The 27,706-nt window shown below is 39.5% G+C and overlaps 1 protein-coding gene across 1 annotated transcript; it reads left to right on the top strand.

Annotated features, from left to right (window-relative positions):
- On the top strand, positions 1-27,706 carry xkr4 (XK related 4). Its single transcript, XM_034555711.1, has 4 exons — positions 1-698; positions 24,580-24,779; positions 25,990-26,344; positions 26,921-27,706. Exons 1-4 carry the CDS (start codon positions 1-3, stop codon positions 27,519-27,521), a joined length of 1,854 nt encoding a protein of 617 aa, XP_034411602.1. The 3' UTR covers positions 27,522-27,706.

The raw sequence follows: 27,706 nt of genomic DNA, 5'->3' as shown, positions 1-27,706 counted from the left end.
ATGGCGGCGAAGTCGGACGGGGTCCTGAAGATGAAGAAGAGCGACGTGGCCTTCACCCCGCTGCAGAACTCCGAGCACTCCGGCTCGGTGCAGGGGCTCCACGCGGGCGCCCAGCCCGACTTTGCGAGCACCGGGGACTGCGACTTCGCCAACGGGGAGTCGCGGTGCTGCGGCGGCGGGGGGGGATCCAACTCGACGTGCCCTCTCCCGGGCAGGGAGCAGCAGAAATACACGGTGTGGGACTGCCTGTGGATCGTAGCCGCGGTGGCCGTGTATCTGGCCGACGTGGGCACCGACGTGTGGCTGTCGGTCGACTACTTCCTCCGCCACGAGTACTGGTGGTTCGGCCTGACGCTCTTCTTCGTGGTGCTGGGCTCCTTCTCGGTCCAGCTCTTCAGCTTCAGATGGTTCATCCACGACTTCGGCACCGAGGAAGGCGCCGAATCCGCCGCTGACTGCGCCCACATGGACGGGAACACGCTGCTGAGCGGCTCGGCCTCGCACGCCGACGTTACCGCTCAGCACCAGCCGGCCACGCCGCAGAGGCAGGCGTCGACCGCCAGCAAGAACACCACGACCAACAGCACCGCGAGCACCGCGGGGGGCGGCAGGGGGAGGAAACGGTCGGCCTACTACTCCTTCTGCGTCTGGTTCGGCCAGTCCGTCATCCACATCCTCCAGATGGGCCAGATATGGAGGTAGGAAGGAGGCCTTGGGCTGGGTAATGACGGCACGTGTGTGTGTGTGTGGGGTGTGATGTGTTTGTTTATGTGTGTGGTATAAATGAATGAATGAGCAGCGGGCTGCTCTGACAGTGGTTCGGATTCTTGGCACTGTGGTGGCCTCTGAATCAGGCCAACTCTGACAGCGTGGCTACCAGCTGCCATCTTTGACATGCTCCCATCTGCAGGTCCACTCATGATACTGTTGGGAGCATTCAGGTCACTTGTCTTTATATATATACTGATGGCTCATAGGCTACTTTCCATCTTTTATAGACACACAGGGAGTTGGTCCCACCTTGTGTCAAGCAGTGGATGCTACATATGCTGTGGTACTTTTACATTACATTACATTACATTACATGTAGGTACTTCTCTCCTTTGGTGCCATTGGAAAGAACTTCCCAAACCGCCTGCGGGTGCAGACACACATTTGAATGACCCTTAATTCAAGATGCACGTGGTTGCGTTTGACGACAGCCATTCATTCAATCTACGTAGCCAACTGTTACTGACGTATCCTGGGGTGCACATGCTGCAGAGTAACCATTGGTGGAAGAAATGTTGGGGGCACTTTCTATGAAGCCCATGTGTATAACACATTCTAAACGTTATTATGACATGTTATTAAGACGCGTTACAATCTGCTCATCGGTTATTGGTTGCAGCTCAGATTTTTATATTAAAATTGTGCAAAATCTCTCACATTCCCAATGTTCCTAATATTCTCTGTTGCATTGGAAATGTACCAGAAATTGACACTCTTTGCGACCCAGTTAAATAGTTCAACCTTCTGTTAGAGAGAACAAAGACAAGCTGCACAAACCTGAGCCAATAGCCTTCTGTCTAATTATTTCACACGTTGACAAGTCTCTAAACATCTAATGGTCCATTTTTTCCCATTGATTTTCGCCAAAGAGTTACACACAGCAGCAGACTGCTGAACCCAAATCAGATCACATGACTTCAGGGTCCTCAGCCATCGCCCCGGCTGCAGCCACAGTGTTACTGTGTCTGCTTGACCTATTCTGAGCTGCACATATAGTCAGTCTTGTGACATTTACAGTACACTGTGTAATAATGTCCATATACACTGTGTAATAATGTCCATATACACTGTGTAATACTGTCCACAGTACACTGTGTAATAATGTCCATATTCACTGTGTAATAGTGTCCACAGTACACTGTGTAATACTGTCCATATACACTGTGTAATAGTGTCCACAGTACACTGTGTAATAGTGTCCATATACACTGTGTAATACTGTCCATATACACTGTGTAATATTGTCCACAGTACACTGTGTAATAATGTCCATATACACTGTGTAATAATGTCCATATACACTGTGTAATAATGTCCATATACACTGTGTAATAGTGTCCACAGTACACTGTGTAATAATGTCCATATTCACTGTGTAATAGTGTCCACAGTACACTGTGTAATAATGTCCATATTCACTGTGTAATAGTGTCCACAGTACACTGTGTAATAATGTCCATATACACTGTGTAATAGTGTCCATATACACTGTGTAATAATGTCCATATTCACTGTGTAATAGTGTCCACAGTACACTGTGTAATAATGTCCATATACACTGTGTAATAGTGTCCATATACACTGTGTAATAATGTCCATATACACTGTGTAATAATGTCCATATACACTGTGTAATAATGTCCATATACACTGTGTAATAATGTCCATATTCACTGTGTAATAGTGTCCACAGTACACTGTGTAATAATGTCCATATACACTGTGTAATAGTGTCCATATTCACTGTGTAATAGTGTCCACAGTACACTGTGTAATAATGTCCATATTCACTGTGTAATAGTGTCCACAGTACACTGTGTAATAATGTCCATATACACTGTGTAATAGTGTCCATATACACTGTGTAATAATGTCCATATTCACTGTGTAATAGTGTCCACAGTACACTGTGTAATAATGTCCATATACACTGTGTAATAGTGTCCATATACACTGTGTAATAATGTCCATATACACTGTGTAATAATGTCCATATACACTGTGTAATAATGTCCATATACACTGTGTAATAATGTCCATATACACTGTGTAATAGTGTCCATATACACTGTGTAATAATGTCCATATACACTGTGTAATAATGTCCATATACACTGTGTAATAGTGTCCACAGTACACTGTGTAATAATGTCCATATACACTGTGTAATAGTGTCCATATACACTGTGTAATAGTGTCCACAGTACACTGTGTAATAATGTCCATATACACTGTGTAATAGTGTCCATATTCACTGTGTAATAGTGTCCACAGTACACTGTGTAATAGTGTCCACAGTACACTGTGTAATAGTGTCCATATACACTGTGTAATAATGTCCATATTCACTGTGTAATAGTGTCCACAGTACACTGTGTAATATTGTCCATATACACTGTGTAATAATGTCCATATTCACTGTGTAATAGTGTCCACAGTACACTGTGTAATAGTGTCCACAGTACACTGTGTAATAATGTCCATATACACTGTGTAATAGTGTCCATATTCACTGTGTAATAGTGTCCATATACACTGTGTAATAATGTCCATATTCACTGTGTAATAGTGTCCACAGTACACTGTGTAATAATGTCCATATACACTGTGTAATAGTGTCCATATACACTGTGTAATAATGTCCATAGTACACTGTGTAATAGTGTCCACAGTACACTGTGTAATAATGTCCATATACACTGTGTAATAGTGTCCATATTCACTGTGTAATAGTGTCCACAGTACACTGTGTAATAGTGTCCACAGTACACTGTGTAATAGTGTCCATATACACTGTGTAATAATGTCCATATTCACTGTGTAATAGTGTCCACAGTACACTGTGTAATATTGTCCATATACACTGTGTAATAATGTCCATATTCACTGTGTAATAGTGTCCACAGTACACTGTGTAATATTGTCCACAGTACACTGTGTAATATTGTCCATAGTACACTGTGTAATAGTGTCCATATACACTGTGTAATAATGTCCATATTCACTGTGTAATAGTGTCCACAGTACACTGTGTAATATTGTCCATAGTACACTGTGTAATAGTGTCCATATTCACTGTGTAATAGTGTCCATATTCACTGTGTAATAGTGTCCATATACACTGTGTAATAATGTCCATATTCAGTGTGTAATAGTGTCCACAGTACACTGTGTAATATTGTCCACAGTACACTGTGTAATAGTGTCCATATTCACTGTGTAATAGTGTCCATATACACTGTGTAATAGTGTCCATATACACTGTGTAATAGTGTCCAAAGTACACTGTGTAATAATGTCCACAGTACACTGTGTAATACTGCCCATAGTACACTGTGTAATAGTGTCCATATTCACTGTGTAATAGTGTCCACAGTACACTGTGTAATAATGTCCATAGTACACTGTAATAATGTCCACAGTACACTGTGTAATAATGTCCATATTCACTGTGTAATAGTGTCCACAGTACACTGTGTAATAGTGTCCACAGTACACTGTGTAATAATGTCCATAGTACACTGTGTAATAGTGTCCACAGTACACTGTGTAATAGTGTCCATATACACTGTGTAATAGTGTCCATAGTACACTTTGTAATAGTGTCCATAGTACACTGTAATAGTGTCCACAGTACACTGTGTAATAGTGTCCATATACACTGTGTAATAGTGTCCATAGTACACTGTGTAATAGTGTCCACAGTACACTGTGTAATAATGTCCATATACACTGTGTAATAGTGTCCACAGTACACTGTGTAATAATGTCCATAGTACACTGTGTAATAGTGTCCACAGTACACTGTGTAATAGTGTCCATATACACTGTGTAATAGTGTCCATATACACTGTGTAATAGTGTCCATAGTACACTATGTAATAGTGTCCATAGTACACTGTGTAATAGTGTCCATATACACTGTGTAATAGTGTCCACATACACTGTGTAATATTGTCCACAGTACACTGTGTAATAGTGTCCATATACACTGTGTAATAATGTCCAAATACACTGTGTAATAGTGTCCATATACACTGTGTAATAATGTCCAAATACACTGTGTAATAGTGTCCACAGTACACTGTGTAATAGTGTCCATATACACTGTGTAATAGTGTCCATATACACTGTGTAATAGTGTCCACAGTACACTGTGTAATAGTGTCCACAGTACACTGTGTAATAATGTCCATATACACTGTGTAATAATGTCCATATTCACTGTGTAATAGTGTCCACAGTACACTATGTAATAATGTCCATATACACTGTGTAATAGTGTCCACAGTACACTATGTAATAATGTCCATATACACTGTGTAATAGTGTCCACAGTACACTGTGTAATAGTGTCCACAGTACACTGTGTAATATTGTCCATAGTACACTGTGTAATAGTGTCCATATACACTGTGTAATAATGTCCATATTCACTGTGTAATAGTGTCCACAGTACACTGTGTAATATTGTCCATATACACTGTGTAATAATGTCCATATTCACTGTGTAATAGTGTCCACAGTACACTGTGTAATATTGTCCACAGTACACTGTGTAATATTGTCCATAGTACACTGTGTAATAGTGTCCATATACACTGTGTAATAATGTCCATATTCACTGTGTAATAGTGTCCACAGTACACTGTGTAATATTGTCCATAGTACACTGTGTAATAGTGTCCATATTCACTGTGTAATAGTGTCCATATTCACTGTGTAATAGTGTCCATATACACTGTGTAATAATGTCCATATTCACTGTGTAATAGTGTCCACAGTACACTGTGTAATATTGTCCATAGTACACTGTGTAATAGTGTCCATATTCACTGTGTAATAGTGTCCATATTCACTGTGTAATAGTGTCCACAGTACACTGTGTAATAGTGTCCATATACACTGTGTAATAGTGTCCACAGTACACTGTAATAATGTCCACAGTACACTGTGTAATAATGTCCATATACACTGTGTAATAGTGTCCACAGTACACTGTGTAATAATGTCCATAGTACACTGTGTAATAATGTCCATAGTACACTGTGTAATAGTGTCCACAGTACACTGTGTAATAATGTCCATAGTACACTGTGTAATAGTGTCCACAGTACACTGTGTAATAGTGTCCATATACACTGTGTAATAGTGTCCATAGTACACTGTGTAATAGTGTCCATAGTACACTGTAATAGTGTCCACAGTACACTGTGTAATAGTGTCCATATACACTGTGTAATAGTGTCCATAGTACACTGTGTAATAGTGTCCACAGTACACTGTGTAATAATGTCCAAATACACTGTGTAATAGTGTCCATATACACTGTGTAATAATGTCCAAATACACTGTGTAATAGTGTCCACATACACTGTGTAATATTGTCCACAGTACACTGTGTAATAGTGTCCATATACACTGTGTAATAATGTCCAAATACACTGTGTAATAGTGTCCATATACACTGTGTAATAATGTCCAAATACACTGTGTAATAGTGTCCACATACACTGTGTAATATTGTCCATAGTACACTGTGTAATAGTGTCCATAGTACACTGTGTAATAGTGTCCATAGTACACTGTGTAATAGTGTCCATATACACTGTGTAATAGTGTCCACAGTACACTATGTAATACTGTCCATAGTACACTGTGTAATAGTGTCCATATACACTGTGTAATAATGTCCACAGTACACTGTGTAATAATGTCCACAGTACACTGTGTAATACTGTCCATAGTACACTGTGTAATAGTGTCCATATACACTGTGTAATAGTGTCCACAGTACACTGTGTAATAGTGTCCATATACACTGTGTAATAGTGTCCATATACACTGTGTAATAGTGTCCACAGTACACTGTGTAATAGTGTCCACAGTACACTGTGTAATAATGTCCATATACACTGTGTAATAATGTCCATATTCACTGTGTAATAGTGTCCACAGTACACTATGTAATAATGTCCATATACACTGTGTAATAGTGTCCACAGTACACTATGTAATAATGTCCATATACACTGTGTAATAGTGTCCACAGTACACTGTGTAATAGTGTCCATATACACTGTGTAATAGTGTCCATATACACTGTGTAATAGTGTCCACAGTACACTGTGTAATAGTGTCCACAGTACACTGTGTAATAGTGTCCATATACACTGTGTAATAGTGTCCATATACACTGTGTAATAGTGTCCACAGTACACTGTGTAATATTGTCCATAGTACACTGTGTAATAGTGTCCACAGTACACTGTGTAATATTGTCCATAGTACACTGTGTAATAATGTCCACAGTACACTGTGTAATAATGTCCATATACACTGTGTAATAGTGTCCACAGTACACTGTGTAATAATGTCCACAGTACACTGTGTAATAATGTCCATATACACTGTGTAATACTGTCCATAGTACACTGTGTAATTGTGTCCATAGTACACTGTAATAGTGTCCATATACACTGTGTAATAATGTCCATATACAATGTATAATAGTGTCCATAGTACACTGTGTAATAGCGTCCACAGTACACTGTGTAATAGTGTCCACAGTACACTATGTAATAATGTCCATATACACTGTGTAATAGTGTCCATAGTACACTGTGTAATAGTGTCCACAGTACACTGTGTAATAGTGTCCATATACACTGTGTAATAGTGTCCATATACACTGTGTAATAGTGTCCACAGTACACTGTGTAATAGTGTCCACAGTACACTGTGTAATAATGTCCATATACACTGTGTAATAATGTCCATATTCACTGTGTAATAGTGTCCACAGTACACTATGTAATAATGTCCATATACACTGTGTAATAGTGTCCACAGTACACTATGTAATAATGTCCATATACACTGTGTAATAGTGTCCACAGTACACTGTGTAATAGTGTCCATATACACTGTGTAATAGTGTCCATATACACTGTGTAATAGTGTCCACAGTACACTGTGTAATAGTGTACACAGTACACTGTGTAATATTGTCCATAGTACACTGTGTAATAGTGTCCACAGTACACTGTGTAATATTGTCCATAGTACACTGTGTAATAATGTCCATAGTACACTGTGTAATATTGTCCATAGTACACTGTGTAATAGTGTCCACAGTACACTGTGTAATATTGTCCATAGTACACTGTGTAATAGTGTCCACAGTACACTGTGTAATATTGTCCATAGTACACTGTGTAATATTGTCCATAGTACACTGTGTAATATTGTCCATAGTACACTGTGTAATAGTGTCCACAGTACACTGTGTAATATTGTCCATAGTACACTGTGTAATAGTGTCCACAGTACACTGTGTAATAATGTCCACAGTACACTGTGTAATAATGTCCATATACACTGTGTAATACTGTCCATAGTACACTGTGTAATTGTGTCCATAGTACACTGTAATAGTGTCCATATACACTGTGTAATAATGTCCATATACAATGTATAATAGTGTCCATAGTACACTGTGTAATAGCGTCCACAGTACACTGTGTAATAGTGTCCACAGTACACTATGTAATAATGTCCATATACACTGTGTAATAGTGTCCATAGTACACTGTGTAATAGTGTCCACAGTACACTATGTAATAATGTCCATATACACTGTGTAATAGTGTCCACAGTACACTGTGTAATAGTGTCCACAGTACACTGTGTAATAATGTCCATAGTACACTGTGTAATAATGTCCATATACACTGTGTAATAATGTCCATATACACTGTGTAATAGTGTCCACAGTACACTATGTAATAATGTCCATATACACTGTGTAATAGTGTCCACAGTACACTGTGTAATACTGTCCACAGTACACTGTGTAATAATGTCCATATACACTGTGTAATAATGTCCATATACACTGTATAATAGTGTCCACAGTACACTATGTAATAATGTCCACAGTACACTGTGTAATAATGTCCATAGTACACTGTGTAATAATGTCCATATACACTGTGTAATAATGTCCATATACACTGTATAATAGTGTCCATAGTACACTGTGTAATAGCGTCCACAGTACACTGTGTAATAGTGTCCACAGTACACTGTGTAATAGTGTCCACAGTACACTGTGTAATAGCGTCCACAGTACACTGTGTAATAGTGTCCACAGTACACTATGTAATAATGTCCATATACACTGTGTAATAGTGTCCATAGTACACTGTGTAATAGTGTCCATAGTACACTGTGTAATAATGTCCATATACACTGTATAATAGTGTCCATAGTACACTGTGTAATAGTGTCCACAGTACACTATGTAATAATGTCCATATTCACTGTGTAATAGTGTCCACAGTACACTATGTAATAATGTCCATATACACTGTGTAATAGTGTCCATAGTACACTGTGTAATAATGTCCATATACACTGTGTAATAGTGTCCATAGTACACTGTGTAATAGTGTCCACAGTACACTGTGTAATAGTGTCCACAGTACACTGTGTAATAATGTCCATATACACTGTGTAATAGTGTCCACAGTACACTGTGTAATAATGTCCATAGTACACTGTGTAATAATGTCCATATACACTGTGTAATAATGTCCATATACACTGTGTAATAATGTCCATATTCACTGTGTAATAGTGTCCACAGTACACTATGTAATAATGTCCATATACACTGTGTAATAGTGTCCACAGTACACTATGTAATAATGTCCATATACACTGTGTAATAGTGTCCACAGTACACTATGTAATAATGTCCATATACACTGTGTAATAGTGTCCACAGTACACTATGTAATAATGTCCATAGTACACTGTGTAATAGTGTCCACAGTACACTATGTAATAATGTCCATATACACTGTGTAATAGTGTCCATAGTACACTATGTAATAATGTCCATATACACTGTGTAATAGTGTCCATAGTACACTGTGTAATAGTGTCCACAGTACACTGTGTAATAGTGTCCACAGTACACTGTGTAATAATGTCCATATACACTGTGTAATAGTGTCCACAGTACACTGTGTAATAATGTCCATAGTACACTGTGTAATAATGTCCATATACACTGTGTAATAATGTCCATATACACTGTGTAATAATGTCCATATTCACTGTGTAATAGTGTCCACAGTACACTATGTAATAATGTCCATATACACTGTGTAATAGTGTCCACAGTACACTATGTAATAATGTCCATATACACTGTGTAATAGTGTCCACAGTACACTATGTAATAATGTCCATATACACTGTGTAATAGTGTCCACAGTACACTATGTAATAATGTCCATAGTACACTGTGTAATAGTGTCCATAGTACACTGTGTAATAGTGTCCATATACACTGTGTAATAGTGTCCACAGTACACTATGTAATACTGTCCATAGTACACTGTGTAATAGTGTCCATATACACTGTGTAATAATGTCCACAGTACACTGTGTAATAATGTCCACAGTACACTGTGTAATACTGTCCATAGTACACTGTGTAATAGTGTCCATATACACTGTGTAATAGTGTCCACAGTACACTGTGTAATAGTGTCCATATACACTGTGTAATAGTGTCCATATACACTGTGTAATAGTGTCCACAGTACACTGTGTAATAGTGTCCACAGTACACTGTGTAATAATGTCCATATACACTGTGTAATAATGTCCATATTCACTGTGTAATAGTGTCCACAGTACACTATGTAATAATGTCCATATACACTGTGTAATAGTGTCCACAGTACACTATGTAATAATGTCCATATACACTGTGTAATAGTGTCCACAGTACACTGTGTAATAGTGTCCATATACACTGTGTAATAGTGTCCATATACACTGTGTAATAGTGTCCACAGTACACTGTGTAATATTGTCCATAGTACACTGTGTAATAGTGTCCACAGTACACTGTGTAATATTGTCCATAGTACACTGTGTAATAATGTCCACAGTACACTGTGTAATAATGTCCATATACACTGTGTAATAGTGTCCACAGTACACTGTGTAATAATGTCCACAGTACACTGTGTAATAATGTCCATATACACTGTGTAATACTGTCCATAGTACACTGTGTAATTGTGTCCATAGTACACTGTAATAGTGTCCATATACACTGTGTAATAATGTCCATATACAATGTATAATAGTGTCCATAGTACACTGTGTAATAGCGTCCACAGTACACTGTGTAATAGTGTCCACAGTACACTATGTAATAATGTCCATATACACTGTGTAATAGTGTCCATAGTACACTGTGTAATAGTGTCCACAGTACACTATGTAATAATGTCCATATACACTGTGTAATAGTGTCCACAGTACACTGTGTAATAGTGTCCACAGTACACTGTGTAATAATGTCCATAGTACACTGTGTAATAATGTCCATATACACTGTGTAATAATGTCCATATACACTGTGTAATAGTGTCCACAGTACACTATGTAATAATGTCCATATACACTGTGTAATAGTGTCCACAGTACACTGTGTAATACTGTCCACAGTACACTGTGTAATAATGTCCATATACACTGTGTAATAATGTCCATATACACTGTATAATAGTGTCCACAGTACACTATGTAATAATGTCCACAGTACACTGTGTAATAATGTCCATAGTACACTGTGTAATAATGTCCATATACACTGTGTAATAATGTCCATATACACTGTATAATAGTGTCCATAGTACACTGTGTAATAGCGTCCACAGTACACTGTGTAATAGTGTCCACAGTACACTATGTAATAATGTCCATATACACTGTGTAATAGTGTCCATAGTACACTGTGTAATAGTGTCCATAGTACACTGTGTAATAATGTCCATATACACTGTGTAATAATGTCCATATACACTGTATAATAGTGTCCACAGTACACTATGTAATAATGTCCACAGTACACTGTGTAATAATGTCCATAGTACACTGTGTAATAATGTCCATATACACTGTGTAATAATGTCCATATACACTGTATAATAGTGTCCATAGTACACTGTGTAATAGCGTCCACAGTACACTGTGTAATAGTGTCCACAGTACACTATGTAATAATGTCCATATACACTGTGTAATAGTGTCCACAGTACACTATGTAATAATGTCCATATACACTGTGTAATAGTGTCCATAGTACACTATGTAATAATGTCCATATACACTGTGTAATAGTGTCCATAGTACACTGTGTAATAGTGTCCACAGTACACTGTGTAATAATGTCCATATACACTGTGTAATAGTGTCCACAGTACACTGTGTAATAATGTCCATAGTACACTGTGTAATAATGTCCATATACACTGTGTAATAATGTCCATATACACTGTGTAATAATGTCCATATTCACTGTGTAATAGTGTCCACAGTACACTATGTAATAATGTCCATATACACTGTGTAATAGTGTCCACAGTACACTATGTAATAATGTCCATATACACTGTGTAATAGTGTCCACAGTACACTATGTAATAATGTCCATATACACTGTGTAATAGTGTCCACAGTACACTATGTAATAATGTCCATATACACTGTGTAATAGTGTCCACAGTACACTATGTAATAATGTCCATATTCACTGTGTAATAGTGTCCACAGTACACTGTGTAATAGTGTCCATATACACTGTGTAATAGTGTCCACAGTACACTATGTAATAATGTCCATATACACTGTGTAATAGTGTCCACAGTACACTATGTAATAATGTCCATATACACTGTGTAATAGTGTCCACAGTACACTATGTAATAATGTCCATATACACTGTGTAATAGTGTCCACAGTACACTGTGTAATAGTGTCCATATACACTGTGTAATAGTGTCCATATACACTGTGTAATAGTGTCCACAGTACACTGTGTAATAGTGTCCACAGTACACTGTGTAATATTGTCCATAGTACACTGTGTAATAGTGTCCACAGTACACTGTGTAATATTGTCCATAGTACACTGTGTAATAATGTCCACAGTACACTGTGTAATAATGTCCATATACACTGTGTAATAGTGTCCACAGTACACTGTGTAATAATGTCCACAGTACACTGTGTAATAATGTCCATATACACTGTGTAATACTGTCCATAGTACACTGTGTAATTGTGTCCATAGTACACTGTAATAGTGTCCATATACACTGTGTAATAATGTCCATATACAATGTATAATAGTGTCCATAGTACACTGTGTAATAGCGTCCACAGTACACTGTGTAATAGTGTCCACAGTACACTATGTAATAATGTCCATATACACTGTGTAATAGTGTCCATAGTACACTGTGTAATAGTGTCCACAGTACACTATGTAATAATGTCCATATACACTGTGTAATAGTGTCCACAGTACACTGTGTAATAGTGTCCACAGTACACTGTGTAATAATGTCCATAGTACACTGTGTAATAATGTCCATATACACTGTGTAATAATGTCCATATACACTGTGTAATAGTGTCCACAGTACACTATGTAATAATGTCCATATACACTGTGTAATAGTGTCCACAGTACACTGTGTAATACTGTCCACAGTACACTGTGTAATAATGTCCATATACACTGTGTAATAATGTCCATATACACTGTATAATAGTGTCCACAGTACACTATGTAATAATGTCCACAGTACACTGTGTAATAATGTCCATAGTACACTGTGTAATAATGTCCATATACACTGTGTAATAATGTCCATATACACTGTATAATAGTGTCCATAGTACACTGTGTAATATTGTCCACAGTACACTATGTAATAATGTCCATATACACTGTGTAATAGTGTCCATAGTACACTGTGTAATAGTGTCCATAGTACACTGTGTAATAATGTCCATATACACTGTGTAATAATGTCCGTATACACTGTATAATAGTGTCCACAGTACACTATGTAATAATGTCCACAGTACACTGTGTAATAATGTCCATAGTACACTGTGTAATAATGTCCATATACACTGTGTAATAATGTCCATATACACTGTATAATAGTGTCCATAGTACACTGTGTAATAGCGTCCACAGTACACTGTGTAATAGTGTCCACAGTACACTATGTAATAATGTCCATATACACTGTGTAATAGTGTCCATAGTACACTGTGTAATAGTGTCCATAGTACACTGTGTAATAATGTCCATATACACTGTATAATAGTGTCCATAGTACACTGTGTAATAGTGTCCACAGTACACTATGTAATAATGTCCATATACACTGTGTAATAGTGTCCACAGTACACTATGTAATAATGTCCATATACACTGTGTAATAGTGTCCATAGTACACTGTGTAATAGTGTCCACAGTACACTATGTAATAATGTCCATATACACTGTGTAATAGTGTCCATAGTACACTGTGTAATAGTGTCCATAGTACACTATGTAATAATGTCCATATACACTGTGTAATAGTGTCCATAGTACACTGTGTAATAGTGTCCACAGTACACTATGTAATAATGTCCATATACACTGTGTAATAGTGTCCATAGTACACTGTGTAATAGTGTCCACAGTACACTGTGTAATAGTGTCCACAGTACACTGTGTAATAATGTCCATATACACTGTGTAATAGTGTCCACAGTACACTGTGTAATAATGTCCATAGTACACTGTGTAATAATGTCCATATACACTGTGTAATAGTGTCCACAGTACACTATGTAATAATGTCCACAGTACACTGTGTAATAATGTCCATATACACTTTGTAAAAGTGTCCACAGTACACTGTGTAATAGTGTCCACAGTACACTGTGTAATAATGTCCATAGTACACTGTGTAATAATGTCCATATACACTGTGTAATAGTGTCCACAGTACACTATGTAATAATGTCCACAGTACACTGTGTAATAATGTCCATATACACTGTGTAATAGTGTCCACAGTACACTGTGTAATAATGTCCATATACACTGTGTAATAGTGTCCATAGTACACTGTGTAATAATGTCCATATACACTGTATAATAGTGTCCATAGTACACTGTGTAATAATGTCCATATACACTATGTAATAATGTCCACAGTACACTGTGTAATAATGTCCATAGTACACTGTGTAATAATGTCCATATACACTGTGTAATAGTGTCCACAGTACACTATGTAATAATGTCCACAGTACACTGTGTAATAATGTCCATATACACTGTGTAATAGTGTCCATAGTACACTGTGTAATAATGTCCATATACACTGTATAATAGTGTCCATAGTACACTGTGTAATAATGTCCATATACACTATGTAATAATGTCCACAGTACACTGTGTAATAATGTCCACAGTACACTGTGTAATAGTGTCCACATTACACTGTGTAATACTGTCCACAGTACACTGTGTAATAGTGTCCATAGTACACTGTGTAATAATGTCCATATACACTGTGTAATAATGTCCATATACACTGTATAATAGTGTCCACAGTACACTATGTAATAATGTCCATATACACTGTGTAATAGTGTCCATAGTACACTGTGTAATAGTGTCCATAGTACACTGTGTAATAATGTCCATATACACTGTATAATAGTGTCCATAGTACACTGTGTAATAATGTCCACAGTACACTGTGTAATAGTGTCCACAGTACACTATGTAATAATGTCCATATACACTGTGTAATAGTGTCCATAGTACACTGTGTAATAGTGTCCATAGTACACTGTGTAATAATGTCCATATACACTGTATAATAGTGTCCATAGTACACTGTGTAATAATGTCCATATACACTGTGTAATAATGTCCATATACACTGTGTAATAGTGTCCTTAGTACACTGTGTAATAGCGTCCACAGTACACTGTGTAATAGTGTCCACAGTACACTGTGTAATAATGTCCATATTCACTGTGTAATAGTGTCCATAGTACACTGTGTAATAATGTCCATATACACTGTATAATAGTGTCCATAGTACACTGTGTAATAGCGTCCACAGTACACTGTGTAATAGTGTCCACAGTACACTGTGTAATAATGTCCATATACACTGTATAATAGTGTCCATAGTACACTGTGTAATAATGTCCATATACACTGTGTAATAATGTCCATATACACTGTGTAATAGTGTCCTTAGTACACTGTGTAATAGCGTCCACAGTACACTGTGTAATAGTGTCCACAGTACACTGTGTAATAATGTCCATATTCACTGTGTAATAGTGTCCATAGTACACTGTGTAATAATGTCCATATACACTGTATAATAGTGTCCATAGTACACTGTGTAATAGCGTCCACAGTACACTGTGTAATAGTGTCCACAGTACACTGTGTAATAATGTCCATATACACTGTATAATAGTGTCCATAGTACACTGTGTAATATTGTCCACAGTACACTATGTAATAATGTCCATATACACTGTGTAATAGTGTCCATAGTACACTGTGTAATAGTGTCCACAGTACACTATGTAATAATGTCCATATACACTGTGTAATAGTGTCCATAGTACACTGTGTAATACTGTCCACAGTACACTGTGTAATACTGTCCACAGTACACTATGTAATAATGTCCATATACACTGTGTAATACTGTCCACAGTACACTATGTAATAGTGTCCACAGTACACTGTGTAATAGTTTCCACAGTACTCTATGTAATAATGTCCATATACACTGTGTAATAGTGTCCATAGTACACTGTGTAATAGTGTCCATATACACTGTGTAATAGTGTCCATAGTACACTGTGTAATAATGTCCATATACACTGTGTAATAATGTCCATATACACTGTGTAATAGTGTCCATAGTACACTGTGTAATAATGTCCATATACACTGTGTAATAGTGTCCATAGTACACTGTGTAATAATGTCCATATACACTGTGTAATAGTGTCCACAGTACACTATGTAATAATGTCCATATACACTGTGTAATAGTGTCCATAGTACACTGTGTAATAATGTCCATATATACTGTGTAATAGTGTCCACAGTACACTATGTAATAATGTCCATATACACTGTGTAATAGTGTCCATAGTACACTGTGTAATAATGTCCATATACACTGTGTAATAGTGTCCACAGTACACTATGTAATAATGTCCATATACACTGTGTAATAGTGTCCATAGTACACTGTGTAATAATGTCCATATATACTGTGTAATAGTGTCCACAGTACACTATGTAATAATGTCCATATACACTGTGTAATAGTGTCCATAGTACACTGTGTAATAATGTCCATATACACTGTGTAATAGTGTCCACAGTACACTATGTAATAATGTCCATATACACTGTGTAATAGTGTCCATAGTACACTGTGTAATAATGTCCATATACACTGTGTAATTGTTCATGTTGATTTGGATATCTCCATTACTTGTACATCATTGGAAAACGTTTGTCATGTCCCCTTCGTCTCTGATGATATCGCTTCCGACCACTCTTGCTCTCTTTGCCGTTTCACTGATATGCAACGCTCAGATAAATGTAAACCCCGTAATAACACTGTGCATCACCAATCAAGGCTTTGTAGGTGAGGAGAAGAATTTTAAATGTGATTCTTGATTTTACAGGGACATCCCTGTCCCAGGACCTCACATCAAATCAGGAAAAACTCCCCAAAAATAACCTTTCACAGGGAAAAAAGGGAAGAAACCTTCAGGAGAGCAACAGAGGAGGATCCCTCTCCCCGGATGGACAGATGAATAGATGTCATGTGCACAGAATGAACAGCATTTACAAAGTTACATAAACACATTACATGAATATGACAATGTATGAATGGAACTCCAATCCATGAAACAGAAGGAGGTAGAGAGGAGGGGGGGCGGGGCGCATCAGCAGGGCCAACGCGGGAGGCCGATTCACCAGCATCAGACACCTCCAGGTCCAATGGACCCTATGAGACGTGAAGTCACAACGACTCCGGGGAGGAAGCAGAGTTAATAAGGTGCAATGGAGAGATGTAAATTCATCCATAAGGAGAGAGAGAAGAGGAGATAGGTGCTCAGTGTATCCTAAAACATCCCCCAGCAGCCTATAAGCCTATAGCAGCATATCAAGGGGCTGGACCAGGGCAAACCTGATTCAGCCCTAACTATAAGCACTATTAAAGAGGAAAGTCTTAAGTCTATTCTTAAATGAGGTGACTGTGTCTGCCTCCCGGACTGAAAGTGGAAGCTGGTTCCATAAAAGAGGAGCTTGATAACTGAAGGCTCTGGTTCCCATCCTACTTTTTAGGACTCTAGGAACCACAAGTAGCCCCGCATTTAGTGAGCGCAGCTCTCTAGTGGGGCAATATGGTACTACAAGCTCCTTAAGATATGATGGTGCATCACCAATCAAGGCTTTGTAGGTGAGGAGAAGAATTTTAAATGTGATTCTTGATTTTACAGGGAGCCAGTGCAGAGCAGCTAATACAGGAGTCATGTGATCTCTTTTCTTAGTTTTTGTGAGTACACGAGCTGCAGCACGTTGTTATCAGTAACGGTGTTATCAGTACGGTGTTATCAGTAAGGTGTTATCAGTAATGGTGTTATCAGTAATGGTGTTATCAGTAACGGTGTTATCAGTAATGGTGTTATCAGTAACGGTGTTATCAGTAACGTGTTATCAGTAACGGTGTTATCAGTAACGGTGTTATCAGTAACGTGTTATCAGTAACGGTGTTATGAATAACGGTGTTATCAGTAACGTGTTATCAGTAACGGTGTTATGAATAACGGTGTTATCAGTAAGGTGTTATCAGTACGGTGTTATCAGTAAGGTGTTATCAGTAACGGTGTTATCAGTAAGGTGTTATCAGTAATGGTGTTATCAGTAATGGTGTTATCAGTAATGGTGTTATCAGTACGGTGTTATCAGTAAGGTGTTATCAGTAATGTGTTATCAGTAAGGTGTTATCAGTAACGTGTTATCAGTAACGGTGTTATCAGTAACGGTGTTATGAATAACGGTGTTATCAGTAACGTGTTATCAGTAACGGTGTTATGAATAACGGTGTTATCAGTAACGTGTTATCAGTAACGTGTTATCAGTAACGGTGTTATTAGTAACGGTGTTATGTTTATTAGATGACAGAATATGACAGTTACTCATTTTATACAGGTTGCTGTTCCCACAGTGTGCGTTGCTGCTTTTCTTTGTTCACTTGTCACTTTGAACTGAATATTTGTTTATTTGGCCGCAAACATCAGAAGTTCTTCTGTTTGGTTGCCAATGGAAGGACTCTTTGCGCTGAAGATGATGTCAGTGATGACATCATCTTACTATCTGCAGTGCAACAGGAAATAGAGATAAGGACCTGGTACCAACAGTGAGTCGAGTCAAGTCGAGATGAACCGTGCAGTGGAGATGAGGCATTAGAGACCAGCTGGAGGACACCGTGGAGCATCTAGCAGTGAAACAGACACATATTATTCTCATGAGTTGGTGGAGACCAGAGTTAAGAAGATAGTGATTATTGGACTTACACAACCATCACTGCAAATAAATGATCATGTCGTCTGTGTCTATGTGTGTGTGAGTGTGTGTGTCTGTGTGTGTTAGTGTGTGTGTGAGTGTGTGTCTGTGTGTGTGTGTGTGTCTCTGTGTGTGTGTGTGTGTGTGTAAGGCCTATCTTCAGAGCAGGAGAGGACCAGGGCCACATGAGGGGTGGAGAGAGAGCAGCATGTAATGAGACTCTCTCAGAAGCAGGTGGAGCTCTGTATCATTACACGTCTTCTTCACACTAATAAAAGGAAATGCTTCCACCTCATAATTTTCTAGTAATGTTGCAGTTTACATCCTTGTGTGTCCAAAATGTCATAATTAGCATATACATTCTTGAGTTATGGCAAACAAAATGTAATAAGCTCATCATTGTGCCAAATTTGAAGAAATTCCCTCCAGGTGTTCCTCTCGGACAGACAGATAATTCTTTGTCATTATGCAACACGGGCATGCACATGAAATGCACCTGGTCAAATTGTGACTTGAATTGATGAAGTAAGTCTCAGTTTTCCACCGCCGATAAAGAGCACAGCTGCTCTTTTAAAGTTTGTCTCATCCAGAGAGCCAGAGCGGAGTTCTGTGCCTGTCAGACAGGCTGGTGGGCAAATACGTCATGCACAGCAGACGATACGAACACAGATGTGTGGGACGTGTTTGGAATGTGCAGAAAGCGTTGAACATTAGCAGAAATGTAGCTGAAACCCAGATGTTGCACACAGCTCTCGACCACACTGGCAAGGTCATGCTGACAAACACTGGCAAGGTCTTTGTGGCAAATCAGAATGCTTTGTTCAAAGGTGCTCAGATTCTCTGGGCCGTGGACTGAACTGATGTTGGTACCTCACTGTTACCATGTTGTTACCATGTTGTTACCTTGCTGTTACCATGTTGTTACCTCGCTGTTACCATGTTGTTACCTTGCTGTTACCATGTTGTTACCTTGCTGTTACCATGTTGGAACCTCGCTGTTACCATGTTGTTACCTCACTGTTACCATGTTGGAACCTCGCTGTTACCATGTTGTTACCTCACTGTTTCCATGTTGGAACCTCGCTGTTACCTCACTGTTACCATGTTGTTACCTCACTGTTACCATGTTGGAACCTCGCTGTTACCTCACTGTTACCATGTTGTTACCTCGCTGTTACCATGTTGTTACCTTGCTGTTACCATGTTGTTACCTCACTGTTACCATGTTGTTACCTCACTGTTACCATGTTGTTACCTCACTGTTACCATGTTGTTACCTTGCTGTTACCATGTTGGAACCTCATTGTTACCTCGCTGTTACCATGTTGTTACCTAGCTGTTACCATGTTGTTACCTCACTGTTACCATGTTGTTACCTTGCTGTTACCATGTTGGAACCTCATTGTTACCTCGCTGTTACCATGTTGTTACCTCGCTGTTACCATGTTGTTACCTCACTGTTACCATGTTGTTACCTTGCTGTTACCATGTTGGAACCTCATTGTTACCTCGCTGTTACCATGTTGTTACCTCGCTGTTACCATGTTGTTACTTCACTGTTACCATGTTGTTACCTTGCTGTTGCCATGTTGTTACCTCACTGTTACCATGTTGTTACCTTGCTGTTACCATGTTGGAACCTCATTGTTACCTCGCTGTTACCATGTTGTTACCTCGCTGTTACCATGTTGTTACCTCACTGTTACCATGTTGTTACCTTGCTGTTACCATGTTGGAACCTCATTGTTACCTCGCTGTTACCATGTTGTTACCTAGCTGTTACCATGTTGTTACCTCACTGTTACCATGTTGTTACCTTGCTGTTACCATGTTGTTACCTCACTGTTACCATGTTGTTACCTCGCTGTTACCATGTTGTTACCTCGCTGTTACCATGTTGTTACCTCACTGTTACCATGTTGTTACCTTGCTGTTACCATGTTGGAACCTCATTGTTACCTCGCTGTTACCATGTTGTTACCTCGCTGTTACCATGTTGTTACCTCACTGTTACCATGTTGGAACCATTTAACAGATCAGTAAAATTAGGATGGGAGTGACTTTGATTCTCTCCAGATAGAGCTGAAACATTTGGATAAGTTCAGGAGTACCTGAGAGCAGAAACCTCTTAAACTTAATCAGTCTGAAAACATTTCATTTTAGAAAGAAATGTACACTTTATTAATCCCACAGTGGGGAAATTCTTCTCTGCATTAAACCCATCAAATATTATTAGAATTATTCGTATTGTGCGTGTGTCAACGTCTGATATATCAACGGCTTGTTGCTCAGTGGCCGGGTCGTCCTTCAATTAGAGGATCGGTGGTTCGATCCCCGGCTCCGCTAGTCCATGTCGATGGGTTCTTGGGCAAGACACTGAACCCCAAGTTGCCCCCGAAGGCTGTTCCGTCAGTGTGTGAATGGGGAACTATGTCAAAACTATTTATGTAACCATTAAAAACATCATGTACAATACTCCATACTAGATTGCCAAGAACGGGAGTTCGAAATCTTCCACCTTTTTTCAAACGAAACTGCATTGTCAAGGCGTCACAAACAAAATCTATTTTCTCCCAAATGTTGTTTGTTTTTGTATTTCGCAACGTTAATATAATGTCAAAATTGTAACCGTAATCAGGGAGAACATATGTTTCCCTTTAAACGTAACTGGGAATGCCGTTTAGTTGAAACCTGAAACCTGAACACAAGTCATGGCAGGTTCTTTAAGACCTGATTCTGATGATCCTGACTGCTGCTGCCAACGTTTAGACCAGAACCCGACCAAAGACCTGAGGTTTTAATTTAGCTTTATTTCATGCTTCAATTTCATCCTTCATGTCATGGCTCGCCAGGCCAAAGGCAGTAATGGCAGTGACAGTAATTCAAACAAATCCACGTCGGACCATATTACCTTCTCACCCCCTCTACGACCACGTAGCCCAGCTATCGGACAAACATTTGAGACACACGGATCTACTAAATAATACAATCATTTATTTACAACTTAAAGGTTCTCACGATTTAAAGCATTAATATTGCAGCAAACAACAATTTGCTCTGTAAAGATATAGTCGTTGTAATCCATAATCTCTAATATCTGTCCTTGTTGACATTGTTGGACTGGCTGTGCATGTGAGCCCCACTAGCGAGCTCATACGGTGGTTACAGCTGATAACGCCCAACCCGGTTCCCCCACAGAGAAATGGCTGTTAGCCACTAGCCGCCGGCTCAGCCTTCACCATGTGGAAGTCAACAGATGTGCTCTGAATTCCAAAGTGTCACATTTTGATCAAGTAAATGAGTGAAAGTTCTGTTGAAAAAAGAAAGGAGAACTAAAGACACATCACAGAGGAGAGGGGACCTTCATGCATGGGGAACCACAGGCCCAGGTGTGCTCCACGTCACTGTTAAACAACCACAGAGAAGGCAGAGCTTGATATGCTCTGCTTCAAACAAACTTGATAATGTCACAATATGATCTAGTTGGTTTGAAGCAGAGGGAGGCCTTAATGCATTGCATCGGCTGCCCTTTGTATTTGAGAGTAAGCAGCAGCCCAAACCTTTTAGCCACGTGGTACCCGAGCCATTTCAAAGAAGAATTATCTCACCAGCAGGGGATGTACTAGGACTGACATTCAAATACAGCAGCAGGCCTGCAGGTTATGAAACTAAAATGTGAATTGCTTTGTACAACAGTGGCCACTGTTCCTTTTCTGAAATTGTCATTCAGGTGGTTGTTCAGTGGAACACTGGTACCTGGTAGTTTCATGCTCAGGTAGACACATGATCCAGTGCCATGAATCTCCTATCATAAATAGTAGCATTGCCATGGTAATGCTGTACTGATGGCGGTGAGGGTGGCCTTGCTTCAAGGCTGAATGAGCTGACTTTTCTTTTATGTCGATGTGAAGCAGATACAGCGTGAATGTAGCCTGAGTGGCAGGTTAACACGTCTGTATCTGTATTTGTGGACATAAACACACACAAACAGTGACATATGTGTCATGTCCATCTGTCCATGGACAGGCTGCAGCTTTATTGCCCTCAACCCAGTTTTTATTTTCAAATTCTTTATTGATAGTGGAACTTAATTTCACGGCCTATTAGGCTGCTGCTAAATGAATGCCATGTGTCGGTGATATTTCAGAGCTAGAGAGAGGCACATTACAATGTGGGCCACAGACAGACTGAAAAGTAATAATGAATTCACTTCATTAAAGGAGCTCTTGCCTCAGGTCTGGAGAGGTCAAATTGGAGCTGAAGTATGATCGCTGCTCAGGCAACGTCCATGTTGCAATGCGGTCTTTTCAAATGAAACTGCAGTGTGAAACCATAGACTATATAGCACAGTCTTTGTGTCTCCACAAAGAAAGTTCATATTTTCCTTGCTTTTGAATGGTATTGGACCCACTTTAAGCATTGTAGATAAAAAGCGAATTAAAGCCATGCTTCGTCTACAAATCAGGATTTGACAGACTTGTCAGCACTGAACAAGTTTAAGAAGTATACACTCTGGCTACTGCGGAAGCTAAATAAGCCAAAGAGAAACCGTGTCAGTGTCAAAGCACCTCAATGGCTGAAATACAAGCAAACAGCTTCTCGTTGCTACTGTGCTATCTGCACTTAGTTATATTTAGTAACATTCAGATATTTGGTGTAAAATCATCGCCTTTCTGTGCAAATGAGCCTCAATGCAAAAACAATTCACAAAGATCAGCGGGACAAGCCGAATAACCCTATATGGAGCTAACTAGAACCAGTACTCAGTATACTGAGGTGGTTTTGAAATGGTAGCCTGTTGATTATAGAAAATGATTTTCTATAGAGACCTGACCTGAAATTCTTGTTTTTAATTCATTACTGAGCACTAAAGCAAAATCAAGGACTGTCCCCTTTAAATTGGGCATTGTTGTAGAATGGTTGTAGTACAGCAGCCCCGAGAGCTGAGCACATTGCAAATAGAGACAACACAAGCACATACAGAAAGGTGCTGCAAGTAGCACACAGCACAATGGAAACTCAAAAGCGATGCACATGACATGCGCTTGGTGTTGCAAATTTCTGTTTCTTTTTGCTGCACATGTTGTGTCAAAACACAGCCTCAACCTGGAATGTATGTCCAGCCTGACTTTTATATATTTGCTCACAACTACTAGTGCACCTCTGCGCTATCTGTGTTTTATATATGGATATAAGTAAACTGCTGTTTAAGAGGCAGATACATTTGACAAACCTTGTGCCTTGCCATGTGATGTGGATGCTGAAGCGTGATATTTTTCTTCCATGTCCTCCAGGTATTTTCACACCATCTACCTGGGCGTTCGGAGTCGTCAGAGTGCTGAGACAGAGCGTTGGCGTTACTACTGGAGGATGGTCTATGAGTTTGCAGATGTGAGCATGCTGCATCTGCTGGCGACCTTTCTGGAGAGCGCACCGCAACTGGTGCTGCAGCTGTGCATCATTATACAGACACACAAGCTCCAGGCTGTGCAAGGTAACACTCTTACTCACAAACGCTAATCTGTTATGGTTAGAGGGTTATGTTATATATCAGAGGAGTTTATAGTATTTAACATGTGCCTGTGCACCACGAGCTACACCTTCGGGATGTAGACTGCATCTCTCTTGACCTAACATGAACCTTAAAACCAAGTGTCAACCTTCAAACAGTCCTTTGAAGTAAAGCGGAGGTTCTTCGACGAGAGGCGTCAGAGTCTGCAACAAGATGCTGAAGAGAGACACTAACCAGCTGTGCTGTTGGGCTCAGATGTCGACTCTGGGTCCTTTACTGGGCTTTGCAGTCAGCTATCTTCTGCAGGGGCGTGTTGTATTTGGACAGGTTTGATGTGGAGTGTGACACTTTAAAACAGGCACAACATATACAAGCATATATTAGTTTTCACCAAACTTCATTACTGTTTTAGGATTTAGAATATTTATTTACCACATCTAAATCTGGGGCGATTGTGACGCAGTGGAGAGCAGGTTTGTCCTTCAATCATAGAATCGTTGGTTCAATCCCCGGCTAGCCCATGGCGACGTGTCCTTGGGTGAATTTGTTGTAAGACGCTTTGGATAAAAGCATCAGCTAAATGTCATTTAATGTAAACTGATAATCACTAAATTTGTGATACAAAATCGTGAACATACATTCCTGTGCCATCTACCCATATTAAATATGTTACACGTGTCATCAAAGACTTTCTATTTACAACAAACTATCAAAATAAGCCATAAAAGTAAATTATAGACATTGCGAGCACTCAGAGTGCCAGAAAATGCCGGATGCTTCAAATAATACGCATACATATGTCGTTAGCCATCAAATCTTTTAATAAAGTGTGCATACTTCTGGCAAATATATTAACATTAAACATAAATATCACAGTTAGACCTGTCAGACAATAATAAAGTAGAGAAAAACAAAACAGAAACACGACAACAACAAAGAAACCCATAAAAACAAAACAGCAGACAAACAAACAAAACACAAAAAAATTAAAAATACAAAATAAATAAAACATTTTTTTTATCTAATCTAAAAAAAGAAGAAGAACAACAAAATATATTCTAAGCGAACATTTTCCCCTGCTTGCAGCGTTGGTGCTAAGCTAGGGTAAAAACAGTGCATTCAAGCATGCACTGTTCCCATAACGTGGCACTGGAATCAAGCTGTTGTGTCTCTGTGTGCCTGACTGCTGCAGGTATGACAGCTGCAGCCTCCCTTGTCTCCCTGGCCTGGGCCCTGGCCTCCTACCAGAAGGCCCTGAGAGAGTCTCGGGATGACAAGAAGCCCATCAGCTACCTGGCTGTGATCATCCAGTTCTGTTGGCACTTCTTCACTATTGCTGCGAGGGTCATCACCTTCGCCCTGTTTGCCTCTGTGTTCCAACTCTACTTTGGCATCTTCATTGTCCTGCACTGGTGCATCATGACCTTCTGGATTGTCCACTGTGAGACAGACTTCTGCATCAGCAAGTGGGAGGAGATTGTGTTTGACATGGTGGTGGGCATAATCTACATCTTCACCTGGTTCAACGTCAAAGAGGGACGGACAAGGTGATGCCCTCAACTCCATTCAGTGTGATGTAGATCTCTGAAGAAATACATCAAATACAGTGGCTTGATCTGGGCTAGGAAGGGATTTGGGGTTTAAAAAGATGTATACTCTAGAAGTAACCTTTTTGAGCTGCAGCTTTTATATTCCAGTATATACTACCAAATGGGCTTTTTAAAGCAATATCACCATATCAGTTACCTTTGTAAAAGTCAATTCTGGATAGTCCAGGGTGGATTACTGAGCAGATGTAAAAAAAACAGGATGCAGTACAGAATAAAACAGGTTGAAGCTCCATTACTCAATTCTTTTTTCTGGCTGCTTGGGGCGGTCGAGCATGCTGTAACAATAGAAGGGACATCCAAGTTGTTATGGTAAAGGTACATTTGGAGAACCGTAGGAGAGGTATCTGGTGTTGTAAAAATGGACTGATTCATTACTATAGCCCACCATTGTCCAAATAGAACATAAGCATTTCCAACTGCGCACTAAATATATTGTGCTAGCACTGGAGCTGCTTCATGCGTTGTTAACTGATTGGGTTCTTATTCATTTATTTTCATCATGTCTTTTTGTAGGTGTCGGCTTTTCATCTATTACCTGGTGATTCTGGTGGAGAATGCTGCTCTCGGTGCGTTGTGGTATCTCTACCGGTCGCCTCACACCACCGACTCCTTTGCAGTGCCAGCACTCTGCGTCATCTTCAGCAGTTTCCTCACTGGTGTGGTTTTCATGCTCATGTACTATGCCTTTTTCCATCCCAACGGGCCACGCTTTGGACGCTCACCGAGCGGCCAGGGTCTGGACCTAGACCCCACTGCTCAGTTCTCCACACTACCATCTGAAGGTGCCACCAACTCACTACGTTCCAACCGAGGTGCCACCGCGACCCTGGAGCGGGACGTGGGGAAGTATTCTGAGCGGGACGGCTGCATGCCAGTTTTTCAGGTCCGACCCACAGTGCCATCCACGCCATCGTCTCGTGCTGCACGCCTCGAAGAGACCGTCATCAAGATCGACCTTTGTAGGAACCGCTACCCAGCCTGGGAGCGCCACGTCCTCGACCGCAGTATACGCAAGGCAATCCTGGCCATAGACTGCTCGCTGACCCCTCCACGGCTGCAGTACAAAGATGACGCTCTGGTGCAGGAGAGGCTAGAATATGAGACCACATTATAGTTCCAACCTGCTCGCAGACCCCATCGTGGGGTGCAGCCGTCAGAGGATTATCCTGCTATCACATGAACAGCAACAGGGACTGTTGCAATAAAGAATTTGTTATTAGCAACAATTCCTTTTCATCCCTCATTACACTTTTTCTGTTTCTATTCCTCGGCATCAGTGCCACCCAGAACATTCAGGGA

The sequence above is a fragment of the Cyclopterus lumpus genome, chromosome 17, assembly GCF_009769545.1.
Source record: "Cyclopterus lumpus isolate fCycLum1 chromosome 17, fCycLum1.pri, whole genome shotgun sequence".
Taxonomy (NCBI): Eukaryota; Metazoa; Chordata; class Actinopteri; order Perciformes; family Cyclopteridae; genus Cyclopterus; species Cyclopterus lumpus.
The sequence above is the reverse complement of the archived record's forward strand: the minus strand, read 5'-3'. Positions and strand labels throughout refer to the sequence as shown.